General features: G+C 49.2%; 1 protein-coding gene across 1 annotated transcript; it reads left to right on the top strand.

The window, feature by feature from the left end:
- The first annotated feature begins 7,946 nt into the window (after positions 1 to 7,946).
- LRP10 (LDL receptor related protein 10) lies at positions 7,947 to 19,349 on the top strand. Its single transcript, XM_083581344.1, has 7 exons — positions 7,947 to 8,994; positions 11,208 to 11,246; positions 13,024 to 13,156; positions 13,301 to 13,491; positions 14,342 to 15,197; positions 17,224 to 17,353; positions 18,538 to 19,349. The coding sequence occupies exons 1-7, from the start codon at positions 8,928 to 8,930 to the stop codon at positions 19,123 to 19,125; spliced, it is 2,004 nt and encodes a 667-aa protein (XP_083437470.1). The 5' UTR covers positions 7,947 to 8,927; the 3' UTR covers positions 19,126 to 19,349.
- Positions 19,350 to 19,656: the final 307 nt, after the last annotated feature.

The raw sequence follows: 19,656 nt of genomic DNA, 5'->3' as shown, positions 1-19,656 counted from the left end.
AGGGAGCCTCCAGTCTTGCATGCGCCTGGGAGGCAGCAAAGCCTATTGAGCTCAACTTCTGAGCAGAGGATCTCTGCACATGCGGCCGAAATGCATGCATGCTCTTTCCCGCTTCTACTACCTCTCTTTTCCCATCCCCTGATTCTTCCTTTAACGCCGTTAAAGTTCGGGGCAGGAACTTAATGTGACTTAATGTGACTGCAGCGACTTCTACTGCATGCATATGCCGCCTTTCCACCCAGGAGCTCAAGGCGGCATGCATACATGGGTCGCTCCATAGCTGTCAACGTTCCCCATTTTTTAAGGGAAATTCCCTTATTCCGAATAGGATTCCTCGCAAAAAAAGGGGGAAATTGAGAGCTATGGTTCGCTCCCGCTGTCACCGTTGCACCTGCTCACAACAGTCCTAAAAGGTAGGTTAGGCAGTGGAAAAGGGAGGCTGAACCAAAGTCACCTCCTGAGACTCATGGCTGAGTGGGGATTGAACCCCGGCCCAGTGTCGGATTTGTGTAAGCTAAACAAGCTATAGCTTAGGCCCCAAAAAATATAAAGGGAAAAAACCTTGATGTACATTTCCAAAATATAAGATAAAAAACAAAATAAAGCCTACATACAGCAACAGTGTTTTGTGTTCTGTAGGCTCCTATTTTGTTACTTTAGATACCTTATTAGGTCCATAAATTACCATATACTGTAGCATATATTCAGCACAAAAAACAGCGACAATTTGTTGTTGACAAAGGACAGTTGGATATATAAAGGGCCCCATTACCTTCAGTAGCTGAGGGCCTCATCAGACCTAAATCCAGACCTGCCCTGGTCTCCCAGGTCCTAGTCCTACACTCTAACCACTACCCCACATTGCCTTTCTGGTCTTTCTCTCTATCATGTTATTGGTGGTGGTGGTGTTATGCCATCACTGTGCCTGGCAAAATAATTATTAGTATGTTATTATTATTACTTTATTATTTAATAATTTCATTTATTCCCAGCCACTCTGGGTGGCTTCCAGCACATATTATTATTATTATTATTATTATTATTATTATTTACACAGCTTGGGTATTCTCCGAATGTAGAGCAATGTGTAAATTCTGAAATTAATTAGGTAATCAAATAATAGAATCATAGAGCTGGACAGGACCCCGAGGGTCATCTAGCCCAACCCCTGCATCTCATGCTCCACCTACTTGAGAGGGAGGAAGAAATTCAGATCTAGAAAGTGGACTGGAATTCCCCTCAGGAAAGGTTGCAGCATGTGGGGCTTTTCAATTTAAAGAAAAGGCAAGTAGAGGCAACAAGACGAAATTTTATGTAAAATTATGCAAGTCATGGAGAAAAGTGGTTAGAGGGTGCTTTTTCCCCACCCTCTCATAATGCTAGAAACTTGCAGACATCCGAAGAAGCTGAATGTTGAAGAATTTGTGTCTGAGGAAAGAAAGATCTTCTTCACACAGCACTTGGTTAAGTTCTTGGAATTTGATCCTCACAGGAGGCAGGGAAGTCGTCCAAGTTGGATGGATCTGTAAAGGGGATTAGACAAATTTGTGGAGCGGCTACTAGCCACAATGGCTATATACTCTGCCTCCACCGGTCAGAGGCAGTAAATGCTTGTGAATCCCATCTGCTCGAAACTGCAGAAAGCGAGAATGTTGCTGTGCTCAGGTCTTCCTTACATGCTTCAATCCCACAGGCACCTGGCTGGCCGCTGTGACAACAGGATGCTGGGCTAGAGAGCCAGGAATGATGATGATGATGATGATGATCATTATTATTGTTGTTGTTATTATTATTGTTTTATTTATTTATTTATTTATTTATTTATTTATTTATTTATTTATTTGTAACCCGCCCATCTGGCTGGGTTTCCCCAGCCACTCTGGGCGGCTTCCAACAAAGATTAAAAATACATTCAAATGCCGCACATTAAAAACTTCCCTGAACAGGGCTGCCTTCAGATGTCTTCTAAATGTCAGGTAGATATTTATCTCTTTGACATCTGATGGAAGGGCGTTCCACAGGGCAGGCACCACTACCGAGAAGGCCCTCTGCCTGGTTCCGTGTAGCATCACTTCTCGCAGGGAGGGAACTGCCAGAAGGCCCTCGGCGCTGGACCTCAGTGTCCGGGCAGAACAATAGGGGTGGAGACGCTCCTTCAGGTATACTGGGCCAAAGCTGTTTAGGGCTTTAAAGGTCAACACCAACACTTTGAATTGTGCTCAGAAACGTACTGGGAGCCAGTGTAGGTCTTTCAAGACCGGTGTTATGTGGTTTCGGCAGCCACCCCCAGTCACCAGTCTGGCTGCCGCATTCTGTATTAGTTGTAGTTTCCAGGTCACCTTCAAAGGTAGCCCCACGTAGAGCACATTGCAGTAGTCCAAGCAGGAGATAACCAGAGCATGCACCACTCTGGCGAGACAGGAAGCTCTACTTATGGAACAAAGGGTTGGAGCAGGAGGAGCAGGTTAGGTTAACGGGGTGACAGCGGCCACACCCTGGGAAACAGCTTCAACTGGCCGGAGGCGAGGGTAGCCGATGGGTCTCAAGCCCCCAGTGAGTTAGGGACTTCCTCTGCAGGTGAAGACAGGCTCTGGCGGATGGAGAGGACGAGACCGAGAGTGGGTCCAATGGTGAAGAAAGCGGTTTCTGCATGTCTTGTAGAGAGAAGCGAGGGGCAGACGGGGCTCGCCCCCCTGGGAACGTAGCCCATCTAGGAGAAGGGGAAAGTCTGATCCTAAACCTCCACTGCCTTGTGTCTATACTCATTTGACAGAAAGGGCTTTAGGAGTCAACCCCGAGGACAAATCCGTACCCTCTGTCTTGTGGGACATCTTAAACCCTACTCAGATCTGGAGTGGAGTCCCTAAGGGGGTTGGATGGCGTTTTGTATGCCTCCTTCCGGCAACTCCTGCAGCCAAGCTGTTGCCAAATGTTTTGCTCTGCTTTCGTTTGGACCACAAAAGTGAGACTGGGGCAAGGGGTGTGTGTGTGTGCCTTGTTGTCTGGCCAGTCCAGGACCTCCATACACACTGCCCAGGCTTGCATCCCAAACAGGTCGGTGGGTGCTGCTAAAACAGCAAAAACAGCATGGGAGGCAGCAGTTACGAGTTACCGGTCTCTGCAGCCACAGCTGGCGCTGTGATTCTGGGATGCTGGTTTCTTTTCCAGTGAACAAAAAAACGCTATGGCCTGGGACTCTGCGTCTACTTCTGGGTGCAATGTGCTTCGAGCCAGAGCTCACCCCCACCCAGATTTCAGACCAGAGAGGAGGGCTGGGCTGAGCAAACCGGTGGTCTTGGCTTCCAGAGAAAGTGAGGAAATGGCTGGAGCCAATGGACCTTCCTGGGGTTCTGTTCTGCCGAGCTGTTAAGACAAACATGTTACAATGTAAGGATTACTTGGCGAGGTTCTGCTCCGGCTGCTCTGCCCTGGAGGTTTGCCTGAGCACCATCTATTTCAGAAGTTGCACCGCAGCCTTTCTTAGCAGTGCAGACAGGTGGGCGCATCTTGTCTACGAGAGGCGGTGACTCAGACGCACGAATGGTCTGCGCAAACCCAGATATTCCTAATATCCGCTTTGCGGGAGGAAATGAAACGTGAAGTCATTAGGGGCTTCCTTCCTGATATGGATGGACTGTTCAGCAGCGCTGGGTGGCAGCAGCCAGCCGGCACTGGGCGACTGCCAAATCCTGGGCATGGGAATTCTCCGTGCCCTGTGCCTACTTAAGACCACACCTGAGGATTATGGGATGGCCGCTCCCATTTGAGGCAGCCCACATCCCACCATCCCTCACCACTCTGCCTCTTTTAAGAGGGTCTCTCTTTCCGCAGAGGGAAAACAAGCTCTGCCCTGCTTTCTAGGGCAAAGCCTGCAAAGCCAACTCTGTTTTGGAAGGGTAATTCCAGGTACGCGTGCTGTGGACTTTGGCATCGCTTTATCAACCCACACATGAAACACACACACACCTCTGAGCTGAAACTTTGGTTCCAAGAACTAAGTTTAGATGGGATCTGGGCCCTTGGTGGCAGTTCCACTGCCCTCAGAAGTTGGGGGGTGGGGGTGGGGAGGGCAGCAGCCCAGGAAGCAGGCATTGTCTCTGGCAGCCTCTTAACCATGGGTAGGCAAACTAAGGCCCGGGGGCCGGATCTGGCCCAATTGCCTTCTAAATCTGGCCTGCGGATGGTCCGGGAATCAGCATGTTTTTACATGAGTAGAATGTGTCCTTTTATTTAAAATGCATCTCTGGGTTATTTGTGGGGCATAGGAATCCACTCATTTTTTTTCAAAATATAGTCCGGCCCCCCACAAGGTCTGAAGAACAGTGGACTGGCCCCCTGCTGAAAAAGTTTGCTGAGCCCTGCTTTTAACTATTTCCTCCCCAAAGAGTTGTGTCCTGGCACTTTCATTATGCACTTTCCGTTGTATGCCGAAGATGCAGGTCTTTGCTTTTTCTGGCCTTGGAAACTACATAGAAATAGGTATAGGGATATAGATGACCCAACCTATTGTCTCACCTGCAACTTGCCTTTAACTGATATTAACATTACATTTATACATCCGTGTAATCCACCCTGAGGCTCTATGGTGAAGGGAAGGGAAGAAATCACCATAACCCAAGGGTAAAAATCAGCAAATACAGTCAGTTCTGCAGTGCTACTGGTATTGTTTAGAAATGTGACGTGAATGCAGTTTTTCTCCCTCTCTCCTAATGCTAGGGCTGTGAACAAGAGATGGCGTCCGTCTGTCTCGGGAGACAATGGAAAAGTGCGCCTTTGGGGATGAAGTGAAACCATTGGAGAGTTACAGCGCCTGTTGTGGCTGTAGGGACCAATACGGGAGAGACATGTTTATTGCAGCTGGGGCAGATCAAGACATCTGGTTTTGCTGTTGCAGCATCTCTTTTTTCTGCACTCCTCCCAGCTGTCATTCCTCCTCTGATCACTGTAGGTACACAGCTTGCCTGTCTGTCTCCTGGTTCTGTGGTCGTCTGCAAGGGATTCCCACATGGCCAGGTTGATATTGCTAGCCCTCATGTCATATTTGCGGACATCTTTGTAACACAGAATTGGTCTGGTGCCTGAAGCCAGCCCCCCATAGAGCACATCCTTGGGGATCCTGCCCTCTTCAATTCTGTGTGCATGACCAAGCCAGTGTAGACGTCGCTGAGACAGGAGCGTGAACATGCTTAAAGCACATTCAAAGCACTTTCTCCCACCTTCCAGAAGCTCCACTTGGTAATTGCAAATACGTGCGCAGAGGCTGAGAGGGTGGCACTCTGTGCGTTCTCAGAGGCTGCCTTTACTTCCAGATATACAACCGCTTCCCGCAGAAAGGGTGTGGCCAAGCTTGTGATGCAGTGCTAAGTGGGTGTGGTCAAAGGGGAAAGGGGTGGAGCTAGTGGGCCAAGAGGTTTTCAAAGCTGGCACCACTGCCTTAGGGATGCTTTAGCAAAAATTTTTGAATTTGCCAATAAACCAGGTAAATTGTTAGCACGGCAGCTTAAAAGAGAACCTGCAGCCTTTAAAGAGGACTAATAGGAAGGAAATCGAAAGGGTGTGTAGGGGAAGCAAGTCAAGACAGTGGAGGATGTTGATTTTGCAAATGATGTGGGCTTCCCCTCTCAGCAAAAAATTATCCCCCCTCGTCCTCCCCCCATCCTGCATGTCTCTCTCTGATCCTTGTCTGCTCCCCTGCTGGGTGGGGACACTGGCTCCTACAGTTGACTCAGCAAACACTGATTTTTGCTGAGTTGGAAGAAGAGAGCCTCCTCTTGGCCACTTCAGCCAAAGTGGGGGGAGGCGGTGGGAAGACCTGGGGGCTTCTCTCTCTTTTCTCTCTCTCTCTCTCTCTCAGCTCTGCCTTCTCTAGCCCGCAAGATCCCTCCCGGATCAAGGGATGGAATTCAAGAGTCCTGCATCCTGTGTTTCTCTCTCCTACTGGGGAGCTTAGCTATAACTTGGTAACCACCAAAACAAAACCCATTAGTCCAGTGGCACCTAGCTCCCTTCCTCTCCCCCCATTTCACACACCCCCGCCGGTAGCTGGGACTGAGGAATCCTGCTTCTCTGGCTACCCCCCTACCCACCCATCAAATGACCTCCTTTTGCAATCTCATTACACCCACCGCAAACATCTACATCCTTCCTCCCAGGTATGGTGGGGTGGGGGGGGGCTCACATTTAATCTGTATGATCACTGGAGCATGCTTCCCCTTCCTAGAGAAGAACCCCAGGAGTGCTGGGACCCAGCCAGCACAAGAAAAGAAGAGAAAATGCATAGGGCAAAGGAGAAAGAGGAAGTGGGAAACCTTAAAAAAAATTAAAAATCCGGGATCAGCAAAATGTAAACGCCAGGAACCACGTCTGGAGACCGACAGCAAGAGATCCAAGTTCCATGGAATGAGGAAAAAAAGAGAGTGGTGTGTTTTTTGTGTGTGTGTTTTTGCTCTTCGTGCAGAAGATACTTTCGGGAAAAGGCCATAGCTCTCTGTTAGGATTAGGGTTAGGATTCCATAAGACATGCACCTAAAAGAGAAGGGAATACCCAGCAGTTTCTAATGCAATGAAACACAGAGGGACAAATATTCTCCATCCACCTTCTCTATGCTATGCATAATTTTACAAAATTCTATCATGCCACCTTTTACTGGCCTTTTCTCTAAAAAGTCCGAAATGCTGCAAAAAATACTTTGAGAGCGTTGCTTGCCTGTTTGGAAATAGCAAGGAAGGGGGAATCGCTGTTCCGAATTCTTTTCTAAACAAAGAGGTTCCAGGGATTAAGCTTGATGCGAAAGGACTACCCTCTAACTTAGTGGGAATGGCTTTAGGTTGGTGTCTGATGTAAGTGGAAGTGCACTCTGCACATGGTCAAAGATTGTCTTGTCTTTATAATGGCATGCATGTTCCAGCTCCAAAGTCCTGGGGCTCGTCTCTTATTATTTGACTGCTATATTTATTATAAATTCATACCACCCTTCCTCGATGGAGCTACAGTTCCTTCTCCTCCCCTCCCCCCATTTTACTCTCACCACAAACCTGTCAGGTAGGTTCTGTTGAGAGACACTGACTCATTCAAGGTGACATTAAACCCTGTGCCACAGAATATTTGTCCCATAGTAGTTATTCCTGGCTCCATTACTGCATTCCGATCCTTTTGCATAAGAAGTTGTGTGAAAAATCCCAGCTACTTGGTACCTGCCCTCTTTGGCCCCCTAGGAAGTCTCTGCTAAATGGCAGTTGCCCAGTCAATCTATAAAATAAGTGAAAATTAGCACTTATCCATAAACAATCCCTTACCAAGTGCATTCATGAGCCCTGGTTAGGGGATAAATCCTGTGCACTGTAGACTAGGTCCTAGACTCTGCACATAATACCCTGAGGTATCATGGCAAGCTAGTATAGATAATAGTGGAATATTTACCTATTGGTTTTGGTGAGGGCCTGTTTTAGTTTTGCACATGCCACTGTGGCAAGTTAGTACCACTGGGTTTCTTTGCTACTGCTGTTTTGGTCATCAAACTGCCTAGGAGGGCCAGAGTTCTAGAAGCTAGTTGGGACATAAATGCGCTCCCTGCTTCTGATGTTAGCAGGAATGTGTTAGCACACTCTTGTTGCCTGCTTGCATTCAGCAAAACTATATATTAATCATCCTGATTATTCTGGGGCAGGCAGAAGAAGGAAGAAAAAAGAAGGGCGAAACAGCTGGGGAGAGACAATGATGGATGAGATGCAACTCTTCGCAAAAAGGGTTAAAGCTGGCAATAGGAAACGGGGGCGATGGGGGAGGAATGCAAGCGGCAGCCTGAGCAAGCAAATTTGAAACCTGCAATTTGAGGCCTGGGTGGCGCTTGGCTCCCCTTCTTGTCCCGGCTTGCAGAATCGCGCCGGAGACGCTAGATGGCGCCAAACGCTGGCCAACGGCGGAGTCCGGGAAGGGGAGGAGGTTGGGATTAGGAGCGCCCACTCTTAAAAGGACAGACCCACATAACTTCGGACAATTTGGTGGGGGGGGGTGTGTGTGTGTGAAATGGTATTTATTCCCCCCAGGGCAAGCAGAATCCCAAAAAGGGGCGCTGACTCTTCCGCTCGATCCTTTTCCATGGGAAGGATTCAGAAGGAGGGGGGTGGGAACTGTTTGAAAGATCAGGTTTTCATGTAAACACCGGTGTCACTCCGGTTTAATGCCGCCCTATTGCTTTTTGTGGGTCCTGCTTCGTTTTCAGGTCGGGAGAGTCTCTCCCCCTCTCTCTCTTTCCTTTTTTGAGTCTTTCCCCACCTACCCACCGGGGGCGGGGTTGGAATTAAATGCAAAAATTGCTGGCAGTGCCACGAAGTAGTTAAAAAGAGGAGGAGGATGGGTGTGCGTGTGAAAACAGGAATGAGGAAAGGGGAGGGTCAGGAAGGAAGAGGTCACGTGGCTCGCCCCTCCACCTCTCCACCCCCCCACCCCACCCCGCGCTCCTCCCCGCCACGGGCTGAGAAAGTTGCAAAGGCAGGAAGTGGAAGGAGGAAACAAAAGTTTGCAAACATTCGGGGCGGAGAGGAGGGCGACGGGGACGCGTCCTCTGCAGCGCCAGGAAAAAAACACCCCGAAAAACAAGAAACCCCGGGGAGGAGTCGGCGGAACGGGGCGCCACGAGGCCCGAGGCCGCGGCGATGGGCCGCCAGCAGCGCTGACTTGGCAAAGGGGGCCGGGGATGGAGGCGTAGAGGTCAAAGCTGGGGGGAGAAAGGCGCGAGAAAGTGAAAGCGGCCGGCTTCCCTCGCAGATTCGGGGAGTCTTTTCTTTTGGGGGGGATTATCTCCTCTCCACCATCCCCAAGGAAGGATCCACCGACCAGCCTTGAGATCTGGCTTCCTCCTCCGGGGCCACGACGCGTGGGAACCCAAGAGGCGCCGGAGAGGACGGGGAATCGGGCGGAGGGGGCGATGGGGCCCCCCAAGATGCCGACGCCTTCGGGGCTCGCCCGGGGCTTCCTCCTGGCGCTCCTGCTGGGTAAGAGAGAGGGGCGCGGTGGGCGCGGGGTCGGCTTGCCTTTGGGGGCACAAGCGCCCCTTTTCGTATGGTGCCCAGTTGCTGAAATGATGGCGATTGGGGAGGGCTCAGTCTGTGCCCCCTCCCCAAGGTATGCCGGGGCTCCGGTTCCCATCAGCTCCGACCAGCATATCCAGTGGTCAGAGAGGATGGCAGTTGTGGTCCAGCAAAGCCTGGAGGGTCAAAGGTCGTCCTTTGCAGCATCCCACATTTTGGGTGGCTAGGAGTGGGGCAGGGGTGGGGGCAGAGATCTGCCCATTCAAAGGCACACCTGTAGAGTTTGGTCTCTAAACCTAAGCTAAGTGTGGTGATGGCCAATCCACTGGTGTGGACATTAACCCCAGGTCTGGAAAAAAGGGGTCAGCGCAGTACTTTTTGCAGTTATGGGTCACTGGACCTTTGTTGCACCTGGGAGTCCTTTTCTCCCAGGAGACCTGGTATCAGCCCAGGTGAGGAGGAAGCTACCTTGGTGGATGGGATACAGGGAGCCTTGCGATGACTGGAGCGAGTTTAAGCATTTTCCTTGCATTCATTCCGGTTTATACCTGATGAAGGAAACCTGAGACTGTGGAGGTCGGCCTAATAGCCTTCCTGCCCGGCTTCCCCAACCTGGTGCCTCTAGTTGTTTTGAACTTCAGTCTGTTAAAACATAAGGGGAGCAGAATTTGCTCTGAGTCATGCACCAGGCCAAACCTGCTCTGAATGTCCTCCATTTCCTGCAGGCAACCTGTCAAAGGCCTTGTTTTCCTCTCTGGTTCTCTAACCTGAGAGAAATCTGACATCAAAATATGTCAGTGTTCAGAAAACTGTGGAAGACACGCTATGGTTTTGCGGGGCACTCTGCTGCTGACCTCAGAGTCACCGTAGTCCAGGAAAATATATATATATTTATTGCAAAGGGTTGCTCTGTTCTTGTTTTTCACAGGCTATTCACCTTTCTGTTTATAAGGGGTTTTGTGTATTTAGTTCATAGAATTTATAGACTGCTTTATAGAGCAACAACAACAAACCAGCCTCAAAGCAGTTTACAAAAAGAAGTTATCAGTCTTTAAAAAAAAGATAAAAACAAGTATTTCATAGAATAAATAGAGTTGGAAGAGACCCCCGTCCCCCGGGTCACCCTGCAATGCAGGAACCTCAAGTAAAACATTCAGAGATAATTAAAACCAATGATCAGCTACAAACCACATTAAAACACCTGTCAGTGTTTTTCTTCCTGTTGGGATGGGCTTGCCTAAACAAAATTGTTTTATCAGGCACCAATAAGAGGTGCTTGTCTGGTATCAATGGGCAGGGAGTTGTTATTATTGCTATTTTTATTTATTTATTTATTGAATTTATATACTGTGCTATGCTCGGGGATCTCACGGCAGTTCACAGAATAAAATCAAGATATAAAGCCACAAAATACCTAATAAAAATAAAAATCCCCTCCCCCCAAAAAAACCACATTTTAAAAGGGCATAGGATGTAAATCGGATCAACCAAAGGCCTGGTTAAAAAGGAACATTTTTGCCTGGCGCCTAAAGATGTATGATGAAAGCGTCAGGCGAACTTCTCTGGGGAGAGCATCCCACAAACAGGGAGCCACTGCAGAGAAGGCCCCGTTCTCATGTTGTCACCCTCCAGGCCTCTCGAGGAGGAGACACACGAAGAAGGGCCTCAGAAGATGATCTCAGGGTCCAGGTAGGTTCATATGGAAAGAGGCGGTCCTGAGGTATTGCAGTCCTGAGCCATTCCAAAGTGTGGCTATTGCCACACTAAAATACTGACTTCTTACCCATGTGGAACAGACAATATGTGGCACCTGTAACAGTTCCCCAGACTGAAGTGGCCAAGTGGGCGTATAAAGAAATAAAACCCCTTGTAAACATATTGCAGGTATGTTATTCCCAAGCTGCTGAGGGCTTTATATACGAGGAGTAGCCACATGGCTGGGTGGCAAATCGGCAACCGTTGCAAAGGTGTTGTTTGTTGTTGTTGCCATGCATGAGTATTTATCTACCAGCTGAACTCTGGCAAAGTGCACTCCAACCTAATGGAGACTTAGGCCACAATGAATGTGCTCCTTCAACATACCAGGAAGTCCTTCGTTTGTGTGTTTTCCCGATAAGCAGACTTAACACAGACAGCCTGTCTGGAATTTGACTTTCTCTTTCCTTTCTATTCCTTAGGTGGGATTCAGATCACTGAGAGCAACTCCTCACACACGGGTGAGTTGGGGGGTAGTGAGGGGGGAAACAAGGCATGGGGCAGAGAGGGAAGGTGGGTGCTGAGGAGGGGGGGTATTGCTGATATTTGAAGGTCCAGAAAAGAGTAACAAAAATTGTCAAGGGGGTGGAGCGCTTCCTGTGAGGAAAGGCTGTAGCATTTGAATCTTAGTGAGTGAGTGGAGACATGATAGAAAATTTATAAAATTATGCATGTCCTAGAGAAAAGGAGATGCAGAAAAGTTTTTCCCCTCTCATAACTTTTCATTTTCATTTCATTTTTAATTTGTATACCGCCTTTCTATATTACGATACCCAAGGCGGTTCACAGTAACAAAATGCGCAACAAACAGCACAAGCCTTACCTGATCCAATACAAAAAGTCGTAATAAAGCGTAACTTTCAAATAGAACGACTTATATCAGATAAAGTCATGTTGAATCGTCTGTTAGTCATAGTACACAATAAAATCAACTCTTAAAACATCAGCAAATCATTGTTAAACAAGAGATTCACCCTTAACAATTGCAGTAAATAATTACTGAACTACGATCGATAAAGATAACTGCAAGTCGCAATGCATAAAGTGTGCACCATAGTGCATAGAAAACCATGTAAAAAGGTTAAATTGGGAAACAGACACATGACTTTAAAAACTATTTACCCCCTCTCTCTCTTTGGGAGAACTCACAGACATCCAACGAAGTTGAATGTTGGAAGATTTCGGACAGATAATTAAACTATCGGATTTGCTCCCACAGGAGGCAGCGATGACCATCTTGTGTGGCTTTAAAAAGGGATTAGGCACGACAAGGTCTATCAGTAGCTGCTAGCTGTAATGGCTGTTCTTTGCCTCTGTGGTTATAGGCAGTAATGCTTCTGAATGCCAGTTGCTAGAAACCTCAGGAGGAGAAAATGCTCTTGTGTTCGAATCCTGCTTGTGGGTTTCCCACAAAAGGATGCTGGACCAGATGGGACATTGCCCTGATTCGGCAGGCTCGTATTGCGGCCTAGTTTTATTTTTATGCAGCCACCTAAATAGTAGTTTGCTAGAAATAAGGTTCCTGTGGCCCTTCAGACTTTGTGGGACTCCAGTTCTCCTCAGCGGCAGCCAGCATGGCTCCTGATCAGGGATGAGGAGAATTACAGTCCATCAATATTTGGGGTGTCACACATTCACCACCCCTGAGGGAAAGGCAAGGGTAGCCAACAGCCAATACAGCCTTATAGGGGGTGATGCAAATTGCTGTCCAAAAATAGCTAGCTATCTCCACATTGGGTTTGGAGAACCAGGATGCCATGACAAAGGCTCAGAAGGAGAAGGAAAGGACTGAGGACGGCACTGAGCAGAGTGGGGTGGTGGTAGCCATTTCAGGGATAAGTGACGGCAAGGGAGAGACGCCTGAAATGATCATGGAGACTATGGTGCTTAGAAAGAACTTGATACCTCGGTTTTAGAACATAATCCGCTCCAGAAGACCACTTGACTTCCGAAATGTGCAAAAACCGAAGCATGCCATTTCTGGAAGCATTTGCTCCTCAAAAACTCAGTACGGAAGCAGTATTGTGGCACATTCAGCTTCTGAAAAGTGTTCAAAAACCGAAGCAGTTGTTTCCAGGTTTTCGGCGTTTGGAAACCGAAACATTCAGCTTCCAAGACATTTGAAAACCATGGTACCACTGTATTACGAAGGGGAACCATAAAAGAAAGTCAGGAGGAGCTGGAAGTATGGGGAAGGGGCTCAACGTTGCTTCATTGACCTTCTCCTTCCTCCCACAGCTGTCTGTCAAGGCTACCCTGACATCCGGAAGGAGCCTCAAGGCCAGATCCGTAGCCCTTCTTCCCAAGGGACGACATACAGCAGTTGTAGCTGGGTCATTCTGGCCGACCCTGAGGAGATCATCAGTATCAGGTGAGAAGGGAGCACTTTTAGTTGGGCCCGGAAACCAACCTCACATGAGCGCATCCTTCAGATTTCCTGGGGAGCAACACATAGAAGCAAAAGTTGGCATGCATACTTGATCTCTCTCGATCTCTTTCTCTTTTCCTTCCACAGGTTCCAGCACTTTCATCTCTCCTGTACCTCGGAGATGCTGATCATCCAGGCAGCCTCGCTCCCTTCATCCCCTTGGAAAATCTGTGGCTACCACACTCCTGAGCCCCTCCGGATAAAGGGAGGCAACGTGACCCTGAGTTACAACTGGAAGTTCATGACAGGAGATGGGTTTCAGCTGAAATATGAGAGAGGTACGGAGGAGTCCACAGCCCTGGTGCATTATGGGAAGAAAAGGGAAGCTTCTCTCCCCATCAATTTCCCTCCCTGATTATTGTTTCCAATTATCCATCTCCTTCTACACACACGCATGTATACATGGACCTCCTTTCCCTCCGTTTTGTGGGTGGGGTGCTATTTTTCATCTAAAGTGTGGCTCGCCCTTCTTTCTTATTTAAAAAAACAACCACCACAAACTGATTTGGGAATGAGGAAAGAAAACCTCAAGGCTGAAAAAATCAGAGAGAAACCAGAACTGAAGGGGTCCCCCATCCCTGCGGTTTCTGAGCACAATTCAACTGTTGGTGCTGACCTTTAAAGACCTAAACTGCCTCAAAGGCCCAGTATACCTGAAGGAGCATCTCCACCCCCATCGTTCAGCCCAGACACCGAGGGCCTTCTGGTGGTTCCCTCACTGCGAGAAGTGCAGCTACAGGGAACCGGGCAGAGGGCCTTCTCGGTGGTGGCAGCCACCTTGTGCAACTCCCTCCCATCAGATGTCAAGGAAATAAGCAGCTATCTGACTTTTAGAAGACATCTGAAGGCAGCCCTGTTTAGGGAAGTTTTTAATGTTGGATGCTTTATTGTGTTTTTGATATTCTGTTGGGAGCCACCCAGATGGCTGGGGAAACCGAGCCAGATGGGCGGGGTATAAATATGTTGTTGTGGTTACCGCCAACACACATCTCCAAAGCTGATGGAATACTAATCTGTATATTATTGGCCCTGCCCATCCCATGCCTCTTTTGGTTTCCTATCAGTCCCTCTGACAGCTTCATTCTGTGTTTTCCACACCCTTTCCCTCACTCTCTTTCTCTGCTCCAGAAGCCAGCAGGCCACCCGTCTTCCCCTGCAACCTCACCCTGGACAACTTCTACGGCATCTTTTTCTCGCCCGGCTTCGCCTCCGACTCCTACCTGGGCGCTGCGCATTGCCAGTGGGCCCTCGACGCCCACGACAGCCGGCCTCTGAGCATCCGCTTCACCGCCCTCAGCCTGGGCGTCGGGGACTCCCTGAGGGTGTACGAGGGGGCGCCCGGATCCGCGCCGCGCCCCCGCTTGCTGCGCAACCTTGACTACACCAGCAACAAGAAAGTGGTCGCCGTGGACTCGCCTTCCAGCCGTGCGTGGGTGTCCTATGAGGCGGCGCCGGGAACATCAGGCCGCGGCTTCAACGCCACCTACCATGTGCGGGGCTTCTGCGTCCCATGGGATTTCCCCTGCGGCGGAGGTGACGGCGAGGGGGCCACTTGCTACAGCGTTGCCGAGCGCTGCGACGGGTTTTGGGACTGCGCCAGCGGCGCCGATGAGGACGGCTGCAAAGGCTGCCCCGTGGGGCAGTACCCCTGTGGGGGGCGCGGGATCGGCGGGGCCGGCTGCTACGGGCCGGCCGACCGCTGCAATTACCAGACTTTCTGTGCCGACGCTGCGGACGAGCGCCATTGCTATTCGTGCCAGCCGGGCAACTTCCGGTGCCGGGACGGGCGCTGCATCTACGAGAGCTGGGTGTGCGACGGGCAGGCAGACTGCATTGACGCCTCCGACGAGGCGGACTGCTCCTACGTCCTCCCGCGGAAAGTGGTGACGGCGGCGGTCATCGGCAGCCTGGTGTGCGGCCTTCTCTTGGTGATCGCGCTGGGCTGCACCTGCCGACTGTATGCCCTCCGCAGCCACGAGTTTGGGTGAGGGAAGCAGCCGGGGAGCGAGGGGCAAGGCTGGGGCTTAGGGAATGTGCACACGAGATATCAAAAATGGGGAGAGCAATGGAAACTGGGGGCAGGACTGGGAATGCGGGTGGGAAGTATAGGAATGGAGGCATACAGAGAGGGAAGACAGATGTCCCCAGGAAGTACTGTGATCATGGTACCCTGGTGTATAGAAATCTGCTTTATTTGCTTAAATACCTTCCTCTTCAGCCAAGGGTGGATTTAATTTAAATCAAATTGATCTAAATTACTACTCAGTAAGACTTGATTTAAATCAGTTTTTTACAGAAAGACTTATTCTTGCTGGTATAATCTTAATATTTACATGCAGATGAAGGTTTCATTTTCAGAATGAACCTTCTGAATGAAGGTTTCGTTTTCAGAGTTATTTTTACAGTTATATCAAAAATTACAGATATGGTTATACTATTAGAAATACATGGACAGATGATTATGAAATTATTGTGAGGTTTAATAAGTTAACTGTTTATATTGGCACAACTTTTCTGCTGTACTTTATTGGAAGGAGAAAAATAATAATTTCCTTAATAGTAATTTAAACAATTTATTTAACTAAAACAATAACATTATAGCATATGTATCCATGTTTGTTAACTGATGTGGTTAAACAATTTTTTCTAATTTTTTCATGTGTGGTAACACTCAGTCAGTTTTTTAACAGACTGAGTGTTACCACACATGAAAAACTTTAAACAAATCCTTATTTCCTGATGAATAGCATTTAGGCTATAGTGTAACTATCCTTACAAAGCATTTTATTTTAAAAATCTGAATTTTATATTTTTTTAAATCCTTGATTTTTATCCACCCTGCTTCAGCCAGAAGCAGGCTCCTAGAGCAGGTTACAAATGTCCATGATAAGACAGTCCCTGCCCTCAGGCTTACAGTCTAAAAGGTATAACATGAAAGGAAGAAAGGATCCGGAGGGAAAAAGCAAAGTCTGTCTTAAATGCCAGAGCTTTTGTAACAGCCTGCTGGACGGTTCAAGGAAAGCTGCTGGCTTTTCTCAGTAGAGGTGATAGCAAGATCCTGCCATCTTATCCCTCTGTTCCTGTAGCCTGATGGGATGGCTGCTGTGGGCGGCAGCTGAGAGAGGAGCCCGATGGACATGGTGAACCAGTGGCCTAGCCGCTGTGGGTTCAGCTATTGCCTAATAATAATAATAATAATAATAATTTATTTATACCCCACCCATCTGGCTGGGTCTCCCCAGCCACTCTGGGCAGCTTCCAACTGAATATTAAAAACAATACAGCACCAAACATTAATAACTTTCCTAAACAGGGCCGCCTTCAGTTGTCTTTTAAAAGTAAAATAGTTGTTTATTGCCTTGACATCTGATGGGAGGGCGTTCCACAGGGCAGGCACCACTACCGAGAAGGCCCTGTGCCTGGTTCCCTGTAAATAATGTTGCCGTTTTGACAGGAGATATTGTAGAGCTGGAAAATGTGGGCGATGAAAATTAACTCGGGAGCATCCAACAAAACTGGATGTTGGAAGATTCGGGAAAGGCAAAATAAAGCGTTTCTTCTCACAGCGCATAGTTAAAACTATGGAATTGGTTCCCATGAGAAGCAGTGAGGACCCCCAACTTGGACAGATTTAAATGAGGATCGGACGAATTTGTGGAGGATAACGCTATCAATGGCTGATGGCCACAGGGGCTATGCTCCACCTGCATGGCCGGAGGCAATGGGAATTGCATTTGGGGAGAGTGCCATTGCACCCTGTTCCTTTTTGTGGACATTGGGTTGGCCACTTGTAGGAACAGGATGTTGGGCTGGACAGGCCCCCAGCCAGATCCAGCAGGGCGCATCGTCTGTTGTTATGAAGTGAAAGGAAGTTGAAATTAGAAACTTCCACTCAGACAGAGAGAGGGAGAGTTAAGGAGGGATAAGAAAAGAATGTTATGGAGGGATGGAGAGGGGTGACGGGTGCAGCTCTCGTCTCACACTTTGTGTGTGTCTCTTTCTCCCCACAGTATCTTATCCCCCTTGTCGCGGATGGAGGCCCGGCTGGTGCAACGGCAGGCACCACCTTCCTACGGGCAACTCATTGCTCGTGGCGTCATCCCCCCCGTCGAAGGCTTCCCCACGGAGCACCCTCATCAGGTCAGCAAATTCCTAACATTTGTAGAACCTGAGGTATGAGGCAAAATGTACAGGCCCCACTCTCTTCGTTTTTGTGTGTGTGAGAAACACTCCCTAAAGCCTTTTGTTTGTCCACTCTACCAGAAAGATTCCTATGAGTGCCCCATGTCTTGACTCCCCATGTCTCCCCACGTAGCCGGGCAAGATTGAAATTGTCTCTGAGGTCTAAGATGTTACATTATTCTGGCTACTTGGCTGCCACTGGGATTGCAAACTGCACAGATGCCTCTCTGTAAGCTCCATTGCTTGTACGATGGGATATCCATATGGCTCGGGCCAATTATAACCACAGCTGGGAAATGGCCCTCATATTAAGATGCAATTCGTTCTTAGAAAGCCGTGTCTTTGAGGCAGAAGTCTGGGGACTCTGAGCCGGGAGTTTTGAGGAGCAAGAGGCAACAAGAGCACTCGGGCGAGGCTGTGTCAAGTAGCTCTTGCCATATTGAGGGCCTGCAATGAGCGTCAGTATTGCAGCCTCCTATATCACTCGGTTCTGAAGAGAACTCTGAAAACTCTGGGACCATTGCATGCCAAGATGCGAAGACCTGAATAATACGTGTGCCCAGCAAAGGAACTGCAGGGCATGCATCTGTAGAAAGAGAGCGTAAATACCTTACTGGAGTCTTCCCAACATATTGACCATCTCAGGCCCTATGATTGGCAGGGGAGGCCTTTTTAATGTTACCACCTCTGGCTGCTGCCTGGATGGCGTTGACCCATGACAGGGACTTTTGGGTGGCGGCTCTGCATTTGTGTGGTGCCCTCAATGGTGAGGTGCACCTGTCTCCCTCATTATTGGCTTTCAGGATAAATTTTTATGACATCCCTGTTTACCCAGGCATTTGACTGATGCCAGCTACTGAAAATGTTGAAATTAGTAACTGTTATTAGTGTTTTCCAGATTTGTGTTTTTGATGTTTCAAATACCTTTTCTAGTTTAGATTGTACTGTTTTGACATGTTTGCCACACCGGGCTGCTTTGGGGAGTGGGATGGGCAGGTTGCAAAGGTAATAAAGGAATAAATGGATAAATACGCCCTCCTGGGATTTCTTGAGGGACTCTCCCTGCCAGGTAAACACACTTGTGTTTGGTTTTCGGTCTGTCCTAATTCCTCACCACCCTTCCCTCTGCTCTTTCATTTCAGAATTCAGTGCTGGGGAACTTGAGGTCTCTGCTGCATATGTTCCGCCACGACACAGTCGCCGCCACTGCCGCTGGTGGGAACCGCCGCCCGCATCGCAGCCGCTTCCTGCGCCGCTTGGCGAGGCGCATGCGGCGGTTGGGACTGCTGCCTCGGCCTGCTCCAACCACCTCCACTTCTGCCTCCGCTGCCGCCACCACTACCACTACCACAACCACCTCTTCGTCACACTCCACTCCGGATACCCTGCCTGAGCCACTACCCGGAGAGGAAAACACAACTTCCGGCCAGCTGGAAGAGCAAGCCCCGCCTCTTCCCCAGAAGGCCCCGCCCCCGCCTGCCGAGCCTGCGCCAGAGCCCCAGGCCCCGCCCCCTCCCACCCCGCGGTTTTCGGGGATGATGCGCTCTCTCCGCGTACGGCTGTTCTCCCCTGTGCTGCCATGCTCTGTGGAGGCAGGCAATCCCCTCAGCGCCCCTCCGTCTCCTGAAGACGAGGATGACGTCCTTCTGGTGTCCCTCACCGTGCCCGACTCCGAGAGCGGAAGCGCGTCTGCCGACTGGGCTGCGGACGACGAGCCCCTTCTGACCTGAGCGGCCTTCTGCAGCAGCATCCGGACTCTCTTACCCAAACACTGGAAGTTGCCTTTTAAGAACTGCACACAGGGTTACTTATGCACAACAGCAGAAGCAGAATTTTTTCCACCTCTCCCCCACAACCCACCAGCAATCCCTTCCCTTCCCGCTTCCCTAAAGGTATATTTTGTGGTGTATGGGAAAGGATGGCAGTGTATGGCAGTTAAAAAAAAGAAAAGAAAGTTCTTAAAGGTTATTTTCCACGCTTGGCGTTTGAGCAAGAGAATAGGGGCCACCGCGACACCTCTCTTTCCTCAGTCATTTTGAGGATTGAAATACCAGCTCAGCGGAACAGGGGAGCGATGCTTGCGTACCACGTAAATCGGGGTTCTTTAAAGGGGAGAGATTCTGATCTGGTATACCGTCGCTGTTTCTAGTTCTGCGCAACGAGACGAGAGAAAACAAATCCCTAGGGGCCACCCAGTTATCTTGACACCTCCATCTTCTGAGAGCTGCCTGCCGCGGGTTTTGTTTCAGTCAGTGCTGAAA

Source organism: Podarcis filfolensis, assembly GCF_964270895.1.
Source record: "Podarcis filfolensis genome assembly, chromosome: 13".
Taxonomy (NCBI): domain Eukaryota; kingdom Metazoa; phylum Chordata; class Lepidosauria; order Squamata; family Lacertidae; genus Podarcis; species Podarcis filfolensis.
This window is presented reverse-complemented; position numbering and strand designations above follow the sequence as displayed.